The 12,433-nt window shown below is 38.5% G+C and overlaps 1 protein-coding gene across 2 annotated transcripts in view; it reads right to left on the bottom strand.

The window, feature by feature from the left end:
• Nucleotides 1-2,781: 2,781 nt before the first annotated feature.
• LOC103706515 (mannosyl-oligosaccharide glucosidase GCS1-like) overlaps nucleotides 2,782-12,433 on the bottom strand; it is a 60,108-nt gene continuing 50,456 nt past the window's right edge. The window contains exons 18-22 of one of the 2 annotated variants that reach the window (XM_008790643.3): nucleotides 5,277-5,423; nucleotides 5,071-5,162; nucleotides 3,601-3,710; nucleotides 3,449-3,512; nucleotides 2,782-3,350 (exon numbers count right to left, since the gene is read on the bottom strand). In XM_008790643.3, coding sequence (XP_008788865.1) covers nucleotides 3,197-3,350; nucleotides 3,449-3,512; nucleotides 3,601-3,710; nucleotides 5,071-5,162; nucleotides 5,277-5,423 — 567 coding nt within the window. In that variant the 3' untranslated portion in view covers nucleotides 2,782-3,196. Of the gene's footprint in view, nucleotides 3,351-3,448; nucleotides 3,513-3,600; nucleotides 3,711-5,070; nucleotides 5,195-5,276; nucleotides 5,424-12,433 lie in introns of those variants that run through there. The other variant, XR_603984.4, reaches the window with a different exon arrangement.

The following is a 12,433-nucleotide window of genomic DNA, read 5'->3' as shown; positions in this document are numbered from 1 at the left end:
AGACCAACAAGCTGAATTTTCAAATAAGTTTTATATAAATCCTTTTAGCACCCGTTCCACCATTAATTATGATTTTCATCTGGTATATATTGTTAGTTATGATTTTTTTGGCCATTAATTAATGTACTTATCTTCATGTGACCAAATATATATATTTCAATAATTTATTTTTTGAATTGGTTAATATTTTGTATTCTTTGATTATCTCAATTCTTTCCCAAACTTTTATTCTGGATTTTTACCCAATATCAAATCTTTACTTCTGTCTGCATTTTAGCAAATGCTGAACTTGCTGCTATGAATACATCTGCATTCAAAAGACTTAATGGAGCAGTTTCATGCATCTTTGGCCTATGATTTTGGTTTTGTCGATATAGCCTCAATAATATGCCCAAACTTTCATAACAAGGGATTAGACGAAGTCCAAAACCAGTCTATTAAAGAAATGGATTTGTCCTATCCGTTCATATGTAATCTCTCTACTCAATTCTCCAAGTCCAGCAGCATTAGAATCCCTTGTGCTATGTCTTTTATGGGAGAATCTAATTAGGATTATTTTAGAAATATTTAAATCTTTAACTAAATAATCCAATTAGGACTATTTCTAGAATTGAAAAATTGAAGTCGTGTAGGACTGGCATTAGGGTGGGGGAGCTCTCCCGAGTGCTCCGGCCAGAGCATGAGCCAGGTCCGGAGTGTGCCTGGGTCTGGCGCCTGGGCCTCCATCCGAGGGCCACACTGTTCTTATGGAAGGTCGTCTGGGATCGGTTTTCGATGAGAGCAGTACTTAGCAGATGGAGATTGAGGCAGCCTCCTGAGTACGGGGCATGCGGAGCCGATGAATCGGTGGACCATGCGCTGTTTTAGTACACATGGGCAAGTGCGGCGGGGCTGCTGTGGGAGGGTTAATCTCAGGGGGACCAGCTCTTATGGACCATCCGTCGGTGGTCGGACAACCCATTGACATGCCAAGAGACAGTTAGAGTGACCTGCATAGCATACCAGATATGGATGGTAAGGAATGCTCGAACCTTCGGCCAGCATAGCATGTCACCAAGGCTTGTGGCGGAGAGCGCCCAGGCGGAGGCGACAGAGATTAGTCATGTTTCCTCCTTAGAAGGACTTTTGACAGCTCGGGATATCTGGGGTTCTCATTTTACCTCGACAGCTTCTCGTACGGTGTTTTTCACCTGGGAGCCCCCACCCCCAAGCTTTCTCAAGGTCAATTTTGATGGGTTGGTGCTGGATAGAGGCACAAAGGGTGGAGCGGGTTTCATCATTGGGGACCTGAACTCCAGAATCGTGGCAGCGGGAGGCTGCAGTTATTTGACTGCACGGTTGCTGGTGCAGAACTGAGAGCTACCTAGGCGGGTCTTCGACATGCTCAGCGCGTGTTCTCAGCTAGTTCAGTCATCTTGGAGGGTGACTCGGCTACGGTCATCAGCTAGATCCGGAAGGTCCGAGGGTCGTTGTTGCTGACCATCCCTTGATTCGTGATATCTGAATGATGATGAGGGATGGAGGGGTTGTCCACGCAAAGTATTTGTTTAGAGAAACCAACGAGGCTGCGGATTGGATAGCCACCTACGTGGCTAACCATGCCAGTAGCACCCTGTGGACGGAGGATAGAGAGCTACCTCGGGAGCTTTATGATATTTTGTTTTCCGATTTTATTGGGTGTATCCGTACACGAGTTGTATGAATCAACTGGTCTAGCAAAAAAGAAAGAAAAAATGAAAATTAAGCTACTTTTGCATAATTTGAGGAACAGAGGAGAAGTTTGGTGATGTTTTTCAAAAAACAAAGATAGGAGGAAGTCCAGCCAAAATCAGGTTGGTGAGTTTGAGATCTGAATCCAAGTTTCCAAATTGACTTTACTAACAGAGTTAATTGGAATCTTTGATTTAGGAATAATGCTAACTTTTTGTACGTGGCATGGAGAAGTGATGGTCAACTATCCAATATACACGTCCGAATTGGAATTTTTTTACTCAAGGTAATTCAGATAGAATATCCAATCACATCCATATCCTAGATATAAAGTCCATTTACAAATCATGCACATCATATACGCATGCATTCAGATTATTCATACCCAATGGTCTTACCTAGATCATTGGATGGTTGATGTGGCTTGAATTGCTAGTGTCAGTATGAAATACTTGAATTATATCTACTAATTTATTAGGGCCTGTTTGGTTTTGTTTTTATCTCTTTACAAATTAGTGAAATATACTGCAGAAGATAGCATTTGCATGGAGCTTGTGTTATTCCTTCCTTCTATTTTCCCACTTTATCAGAACAATAAAACTTTGCTACCAAATGCTCTGGCATTGCAAGCAATTTAAAAGGACAAATAGATAAATAGATTTTTCATCATATCAGTCTAGTTCATTATTATTCTTTGGTTTTTGAAAAATATATAAAGAAAACAAAAGCAATACCAAATGGTTGCACCTCCCTCGAAGAATCAATTTGACTGCTTGGAAGTCATCTCTCCTTTACTCCTGCCATATATAGGATTCGAATATAAATGGCTGAATTAAAGAACAACAAACGGACTGTAGAGATCCTGCAGAGTAAGGTGCCAAAATTGAGGCCTTCAAGGTTGTTTACTACTGAGACGGCAAAACTATTTATTGCGTCTATGTCTACATGTTTCAAGAATTAACATATTTCCATCCAAACACAATTTAGCTTTGGAAGTAGATATGCAGCAATAAACATATCTCAGAATTCTTTGTTCTGACTGATACTTGACAATTGTTCAACACTTGGGAGCAAATATCCACCCTGTGCACCATAATTTAATTTCACTACATATAGTTCCAATTTTTATCTTATATTCAGTCTCTGTGGCTTATAGAATTTTTTTAGAAAAAAATATTACATGCACTTCAAATGAATCAACTCTTCATCCTTCTACCAATAAATATCCTAAATGTCAGGTAAATATTGTTGCTTGCCTGCCTCATTAGCTACGAAGCTATTCAAATGTAATAATTCAAGAATGTAACCATACAAAATTGTTAAATGAAGAACGAAACTCATAAATCCTGCATACATAAAGATGGAACGTGGTCGTCAGAAGATGCAGATAGGAATCACTAAGCAATTGGTTTGGAGACCACCAGTATACTAGTCAATCCTTCGACAATCAACCAGATGATCCCTTCTCTTGTAGACTACCAAGAACTCAGCGATGTAAGCTCGGAAAAGCCTCCGCCATGATCAAAAGAACGAGCGAAGTCCAACCAGTAAATGGTCGTGCACCTTTACCTTTTCCCTTATTCTTTTGGTCATACTGCTCCCACAAAAATCCACTCTCATAGTAGTTCCGCACAATATTTCTGTCATGAAAAAACAAACAGCAAAGGAAAGGCATCATATCAGCCATTCCCAACTGGGAAGGTATTGGTTTGGGGTTAGCAAACAAGGTAGTAAATACCGCATCAAGTTTGATCTTAGCTCCTGATATAATGTTTCTGCCCTGGTTTTGTATGGCCCATCCACTGCAGAATGATGGCATTAGAACAGCTACACATCTGTACATTGATTAAAGAAAACTTTGATTACGCAGCTTGACTCTCAAGTTCTTACCTTGCGAGTAATGGTGGAGTGCTGAAAGAATCATATAGTTGATGTTTATCCAAATGGGGCCTCTCCAATAAGGCGGGTCATGCTCTGTATTCCGTTTCATATACAATGAGCTACATCAAAAAACACAAAGCTCAGCAACTAGTATATTCAAAAGAAAGCTCACTTCAATCAGATCGCTCACTTCAATCAGATCAAATGAAATGCCAAATGCTTGATAGAGTGATTATAGCATCACAAATTAATGGAAGTAGATTCACAGTTTTTGGCTTGTACAAGGACGACAGAATAAAGGCAGAGGGGATTGAAACTAACATAAACCAAGCAATGGAAATCATTGCTCATGTCAGAGAACGTAAAAGACTTCAGAATGGAGCAACTGTTAATGCTCTAGTATTATGCTTCAGCAACACTGGGTTATCACTCACCTTACAAACCAGTTGCTTTACATTTTTAAGAAAAGAAGCAGGGGAACCCATGAAACTTGATAAGGGTACCCCCCAACTCCACTACAAGGAAAAAAATGTTTATTATTTTATCATTCCTATATTTTCCGTTTACAAGCTTATGTACTCAAATGTATGAATTTATTTGGAGCCGACAAATCCATTCCTTTTGTTACTAGTTTAACACACTCCTGTTACATAGCACTTATTTTTCCATTTGGCTGTCATTAGCTAGGTATCAAAAAAAATATTGCAAGTTAGATCATATTTGGTTCATGTTTTTGGCTAAAAGTTATTGGCATGTTATCTGATTTCAAAAAAGCAATCAGACAACAAGTGACTGGCATGAAAGATATATGCATACTTCCTGGCAGATAAGATTCTGAATACAACTATTTAAAACATAGTCAATAACATTGATTTCAGGAATATAGCAATGCACATTTTAGGAGTTCAACCAGTCCGCAATTCCGTTACTTCGGTTTAAGCATTTAAATAAACAATACAACAGGCCCCAATAAAATCAAACATATCCCACTTCAAGGAAAATGCAAGAAGCAACTTTTATTCTATTGGACAGAAATTAGGAGAAAAAGGTGTATGAGGTTGAGGTTGGTAAAATATAATCTCCTAGCCAATAAGGAATAAACATCAAAAGTAGTGATGAGGCTTCTTCTTTTTGGCTAACTTGGAAACATATAAGATCATAACTATCTTGACTGACGTGAAACTACCACAGCTTTTCATTTTCACTGTTCTGAAAAAATTGCAGACAGTGTGAACAAGAAGAATGTCGGCATCAGATTAAAAAGTAAAGGTATATATGTTGAATGAACCAGAGGGCTTCATCTCTACAAATAACTTTTTGGATCTTAAGCATTACAAGTTGCATCTGCTGATTATCACATAAAGCAAATGCTAGAATAACAAAACAAATCCTAAATGAGCTTGCTTGAGAAACTGAACAAGAATAATATGAAATTAAACGAGCAATTATAGTTTAATTACGCTAGAAGTTCTAAGTCACCTTGTTTTAGAAAGTGAACGCAGACCATAGTCTGTCCACAAAGTTGAGCGGTTAGAAATAAGCTCCAATTGTTTTTCTAGGATCCATGATGTCTGAACAATGTAATGTAGTTGTGAATACTCCTCTATAAAAGCCGAGAAATCACTCAAAGGTAAAAAAGATGTTAAGTTAAAAATGGAGCCCTATGGAATAAACCAGTAACTTACAGGTGGAATAATCCCCATCATGAAAGGGAAAAGGCTGACATAACCAACATGGGGAACTAACGCCAGCTGGGGTCTTTCTAATGTCTCACGAACAAGCTCGCGTTTCACAGTATCTGCACTTGTCACTTCATGCCATCTCAAACGAACCTAAAATTAGGCATAAAAACATACAGGCATATAAAAACAACCTTAATAATAAAAAAAAATAAGCATTTCTTTGGAAAAATTGATATCTTACATTGATACGTTAGAAACTGGTATACAACTCATACTTCCATAATTAAGAAAAGTAACATTTAAAGAATCAATTAGACAAAGCAGATGAGAACAAATTGGGATGATAAAGTAAGGTCAAAAATAGCGCAAATCAAAGGCAAAATAACAGAGTTGAATGAGATGGACTCAACAAGAACAACAAAGACCAGATATGGCTTCAATGAAGGACCTAGGATTTAGGTTGAAGAACCTTGAAAAAGGGTCATATCGAAGAACTGTCTGGAGGTTGTGTTGAAGCATTTAACGAGCCATGCTAGGCAGAGTACAGACCACGTTTTAAAAAAATGATCATTTATATCAGAATTAAGCCAGGGAGAACCATCTGATACATGTAACATGGTACATATAAATAATATCTACTGAGAATTGAATATTAAGATCCAGATAATTTGCATAACTTCTAAAGTTTTACCATAAATTTTCTTGGGTATGAGGAACCCTAGTAGAGCTGTGTGAACCTTCTTAAATTAATTATTTTGGCAAGCCAACACATGGCCAACTTCGAGAGGTTCACCCTTGAGACTTGCTTGTTAAAGTTAAATTGATGGCCTATCTGTGCCTATTGAATGCTGATCTCCATCCATGCATGCATGTTTGCATGTGGGGTGCCCACGCATCATGAAATTCCCGTTCTCTGTTAAGCCTGGGGACACTTTTTCTGATTCACATCAAAGTACAATTATAGAAGTTTGCACCAAGGAGTATGACAACTCTAGCAGGGGGTCCAATTAAGCAAAGTGCAGTTCTGACTTGTTGTATCGCAGACAAAAAAAAATTATGCTTATCTGTCTTGCTGTCCTAGCTCTCAAAAATTTTTCCTCCTAAACTTCCCAGGCACTTCTTTTCTTTTCCTGCCATAGAGTTCTAAACTTTATTTTTGGGGATAATATTTTCTTAATTTGCTATGATGGACATACTAGATTGTTTTACAGGCTTTAGTTATACAGACATGGCTAGCTTTTGTTGCACAGAAGCTGCAGGAGGAAAGGCAGAGGCTTAAGAGGCAAAGGGCGAATAAAAAGAAAATTTACTTTTTTAAGCTCCTAGCTATTTTATCATGTAATGAGGGTAGGTACTTTATTTCATCAAATAATGAAGAAAGTTAGTTGTTTGACTTTCCTCATTTATCATGTAATTAGCTGTAGATCATGATGTCCACAAAGTTTTGCAGTCGTTTAGAGACCTGTGAAGTCACAATGGGTCATGGGGTTTGCATCAGTTTTTAATGGATAAAATTTCTCAAGGAATTGAATTCTGGATGAACCCTGAGCGTCCTGCATTATTTGGTGGAAGAAATTAATTTAAGATAATTTTCAAGTGGAAGATAACATTAGTGGATACAGATAAAATTCTTTGCCTTAAATGCACTTTCTTGAGATTAGGAGCATCATGGGATTCAATATACTCTGGAGTCTGTCAACATTTGCCATCATAATTTCTCTAAATCAAAATTCATCTAGAGTGGTGTATGTCATCGTAGACCACCACAGAATCCACAATTAGACACTCCCATTGCAATAAACTGAAATATCATCATGAAGTTTCTAGTTGCAGCTTTTAGAGATTGGTGGAGAGTAGAGTTGGGCAACGGGCCGTGCCGGGCCGGCCCGGCCCAGGCCCCCCGGGCCCAAATTCTAAGCGGGCCGTGCCTGGCACGGCCCGTGAGGCACGGAAGGCCAGCCCGGCCCGGCCCCCGGCCCCTCTATTGGTGGGCCGGGCCGGGCACGGCACGGCACGGGCCGTGCCAGGCACGGCCCGTAACGGCTCCAGACGGGCCGTGCCTGGCACGGCCCGTCTGGAGAGGGGGAGGGAAAATAGCCGTTTCCAACGGCTATTTTCGGGAAAAAGTCGATTTTACCCCTCCCAACAGTCCAATAACGGCTGAATGGAGGGGTATTTTGGGGAAAAAAAATTTTGGGGCTTCTATAAATAGCCCATTCCTCCCTCATTCTCACCACACCAAACCTCTCATTCTCTCCTTCTCTACTGCTATTATTTCTCTCCTCTAAAGTGCTCTTCTAGCAATTTAATTTTTAGTTTGTTCAAGTGCTACACAAGAGAAGGTTCCTGTTGAGAAGAGAAGGTCGCTTCTGTTGAGAGCACAAGAGAAAGCTCGGAATCTCGGCTCTGCCTCTGCCCTCCGACCCTCTACTCAATTCCTCCTTGCGGTTAGTTTTTATTTTTTGAATTAATCATAGATATGTCATCTTTTGAGGAAAGTCAGTTTGGCATTCCTGTTTCTGAGGGAGAAGAAACTAATCCCCAACCCCCTGTTCCTAGTTCCTCTAGAACTGGTGAACCGAGTGAAGGTCAAACCTCTTCTCGTAAGAGGACTAGTACTGTATGGAATGAATTTGATAGAGTTATGGTTGAGGGAGTCTGGAAAGCTAAATGTAAAAAATGTGCCAAACTTTATAGTTGTAGTAGTAGTGAGGGAACAGGGCATTTAAAAAGACATCAAGAGAGTCATAGGATGCATGATTCTCATGCTCAAACTCAAAGTAGCCTTAATATACAAGGGGGATTACTTGTAGGTAATTTTGCATATAATCATGAAAATCAAAGAAAAGCACTTGTAAAATGGATAGTTAAGGATGAATTACCTTTTAGTTTATGTGAATCTTTTAATTTTGAAGAATATGTTCAATTAAACCTACAACCTGCTTACAAAAGAACTAGTAGGCGTACATTTAGAAGAGTAGCTATGACCAATTTTTTAGCAATGAAACAAAATTTAATTGAAACACTTCCTACTTTAAATGTAAAAATTTCATTAACTTCTAATATTTGATCAGCATCTGTAGGTAGTAATTGTTTTATTGCCATTACTGCTCATTATATTGATAATGATTGGCAATTAAATAAACGTATTCTTGCTTTTCGTGCTTTTGATTTTCCACATTCTGGGCAACAAATTTCAAATATAATTTATCAAACTGCATGTTCATATAATATTAATGATAAAATTATGTCTATTACTTTTGATAATGCATCTAATAATAATTCTGCTGTTGTATTATTAAAAGACTCATTGCATCCCATATTAGATGGAAATTTACTGCATATTAGATGTGCATGTCATATCTTAAATCTTTCTGTTCAAGCTGGCATGGGCATGATTCAAGATGTGATTTCAAAAATTAGAAATGCAGTTTCTTTTATTCATGCTTCTAGATCAAGACTTCAAGAATTTAAGGAATTATGCATAAATCATGGTAAACGTTTTAAAAAATTTAAACTTGATGTAATTACTCGTTGGAACTCCACATATAGCATGATACATGATGCATACCCATATAAAAATTTATTAAGTGCATATATTAATGATCGTGGATTAGGATTTACATTGACTGAAACTGATTGGAATAAAGAAAAAATTTTGGAAGATTTTTTGCTTAGTTTTTATAATGCTACCAATGTTCTTTCTGGTATTTATTACCCTACTTCATGTTCATTTTTACAACAAGCATATATAATTAGTCAAAAATTTGCAGAACATAGATATGATGATGTTTTAATGCCTATTATTCACCTAATGGAATCTAAATGGAATGAGTATTGGGACAGAATATGTCCTATGCATAACTTAGCTGCTGTATTTGATCCTAGAGTTAAATTAAATGGCGTGCTAATTTTACTTGATGCATACGCTGAAAATATGAATCAAGATGCTGAATCTGCTAAAGATGAGGTAAGACAACTTCTTTATGATATTTATGCTATATATGATGAAAAAATTCGTGGATCTAGAACACAAATACAAACCTCTATTCCTCCTTCTAGTAGTTCTCGTTCGTCATCTATTTTTTCATTCATTGCACAGAGAAGACACACACATGCTTCAAGTTCCTCTTCATCTTCTTCATCTTTAAGTAGTGAACTAGAATTTTATTTACGAAATGATCTTCAGTCTGCATATGATGAAAATCAAATAGAGAATCTAGATGTATTATCTTGGTGGAAGAGTGTTAGAAATCAATATCCTGTTATGTCTGCAATTGCACGCGATATTTTAGCTGTGCCGATGTCCACGGTAGCATCGGAATCCGCTTTTAGTGCAGGTCGGCGTGTTCTTGACGAAAAGAGAAGTAGGATGACGGGCGAAACGGTGGAGATGCTTCTCTGCTTCAAGGATTGGCTGGATGCTGAGGCAAGACTTCAAGATAAAGGTGGACATAATACAACATCCTCTGATGATGATGATACAAACACTACTGAAGACTGAAGACTGAAGACTGAAGACTGAAGACTGAAGAGTGAATACTGATTCACTGAATCACTGATGATTAGTAAGATTTCTTAATTTTTTATAATTGTACATTTTTATTGTATTCTGGAGGTCAGACCAAGGTCCAAACCTCGGCCCTTTCTTAGTTTCTTATTGTATTCTAGAATCTAGAGGTCAGACCAAGGTCCAAACCTCCCTTCATGTACCATTTTGATTTAAATTAATAAACTGGTAGGGGTCTATGCCAAACCCCCCACCATTAAGGTGGCTTTATATTCATAAATCAAAATTTCTTAGTGTTCAATATTTATTAATTTATTAAAAAAATTTTATCGGGCCGAGCCGGGCCCAGGCCCGGACCGTGCCAGGCTCGCGTGCCAGCCCGGCCCAGGCCCTTATGGGCCGTGCCGTGCTGGCCCGCGGGCCGTGCCGTGCTTGGCCCGCGGGCCTAGACCGGGCCGTGCCGGCCCAGGCCCGAAGCGGGCCGTGCCTGGCACGGCCCGCTGGCCAGGAACCTCTAGCCCAGCACGGCCCTATCAAAGGGGCCGTGCCAGGCACGGCCCGGCACTGTAGCTGGCGGGCCGTGCCAGGCACGGCCCGCTTCGTGCCGTGCCGTGCCGGGCCGTGGGCGGCCCGGCCCAGTGCCCATCTCTAGTGGAGAGTTGGAATCTTCCAACAATGACTGGTTTGACCATAAATTTTGATGTGAGGGAGAATTTCTTTTTAGAGATTGATCAAGGATGTAAGAATTAAAATTAAGGGCAGCCAAAAGCACGACGCTCCTGGAGTTTAGGGACAGCCGGATGCACGCAGCTTACCCCTACACGTAAGAATTGAAATTATTTTGCAAAATGTTATTATTCTTATATATTTATGTTAATTGGGAATTTTGGAAAAGAAACATGTATATCATAAGACCCTAACAAACATATCTTTTTATGTTTTCTTTTTGATATTTTAAAATTTTCAAATTAAATGTGTAAATAATGTCATGACTTGGTTTCTCATGTACAGGCTGTTTGGCTAGCATATGACCAAGAACGAAATTCTTGAAAAATTTTGCCAACTTGGGGCAGATAGCCTTTATCTCTTGGCTGCTTAGTTCGCCTTCATTCCTTTTGACAAACCTTGTCTCCCTCTCATTTCAGCACATGTACTCTCTTTTTTTTCTTTTTCCCTCTCCTTCCATTATCCAACAAGATGAATCCATGGTCTTTCACCTTCATTCCTTTTGAAAAACCTTCTCTCCCTCTCATTTCAACACATTTACTCTTTTTTTTCTCTTTCCCTCTCCTTCCATTATCCAAACAAGATGAATCCATCGCCTTTCCTTCTCTTTCTCTCACCATTTATATGTCTCCATTCCCTTCTCCATCCACATCTTCCCCCTCTTTTATGGCAGCAGCAGCAACCTATATTATATTCTACACCCCCCCCCCCCCCCACCTCTTCCTCTTTTCTGGCAGCAGCAGAAGCCAGCTAAAAAATATCACATACCAAAATAACAAATACACCTAAAGCAACCACAACAAGCGTTACCTAAACTCTGGGGTGCCTATCTGTTCCAAAGTGTTGAACAGAACAGGAACACCTAAATATAATATGAATATTAAAGTAACAGAAATATAACATAACATGTTGACTATTGGATCAAATTGACTAATCAATTATACAAGGAAAAAGAAAAAACTTGGAAAATGTTACAATAACAAAAAAAGAAGAAAAGTCACTCCAAAAGAATATAAAACTTCAAGCTAATTCTAACACAAAAAATGTTAATGGTGCCATATTTAGCATGAAAACATCTTTTTGCAAAGATACTTTGAAAATCTATGCCAAATGATGACACCTTTGGCTGCTATAGGGCACTCCTTTTTTTGATGCTAAGAAAGCTACTGTACCATATTATGTTCAAATATTCAAAAGTATTGCTACTCAGAATTCTTGTAAACTAAATTTTCCAATTAATGCTATTAGAAGCTGAACTTTATTTTTCTTGAGGGACCTTTAGAATTGTTGAGAAACAAAAATCAAAATGTTCAGTCTGATATACATTGTTGACCCTTTCCCTATTAGATTACGCTGTTGGGGTCTAGTGGTTAGTTAACATGGTACCAAAGTTCATTTGTTGGAGGTCACAAGTTTGAATCCCTTCAATGCTAATTATGTATTTAATAAACCTGGTTATTGTCTGTCCTCATTTGAATCATCGTTTTTGTTATCTTGACTCATTTAAGTCATTGCAATTCCTCCACATGCATGATCCAGGCTCTACATTGCTGACCCCTTCCCTATTAGCTTTTGATCTCTAGTGGCAGCTAATACAGACAAAATTTTCTTATTGATTCTAATTCAACAACATAAACACATTACATGCACATGAACACACACTAAAAAAAGAAAAGGAAAAAAGACAATCTTGATCAAGTTTAAGACATTCATGACTACCATATTCCTGTTTGATAGTATACAGCATAGATATTTTACCACAATAGTCCACTAAATAGTAACTAAGGAATTTTGAATTCCCATTTTAGGTGAAATGTAAGACAATGGTTTGCCGTACTGATATGTACCATCCTGTATCGAACATATCGGACCGTACAGAGACTGAAACAAGACTTGATATGGGGAGTGCACCGAGTCTCAATGT

Source organism: Phoenix dactylifera, chromosome 14 (genome assembly GCF_009389715.1).
Source record: "Phoenix dactylifera cultivar Barhee BC4 chromosome 14, palm_55x_up_171113_PBpolish2nd_filt_p, whole genome shotgun sequence".
Taxonomy (NCBI): domain Eukaryota; kingdom Viridiplantae; phylum Streptophyta; class Magnoliopsida; order Arecales; family Arecaceae; genus Phoenix; species Phoenix dactylifera.
The sequence above is the reverse complement of the archived record's forward strand: the minus strand, read 5'-3'. Positions and strand labels throughout refer to the sequence as shown.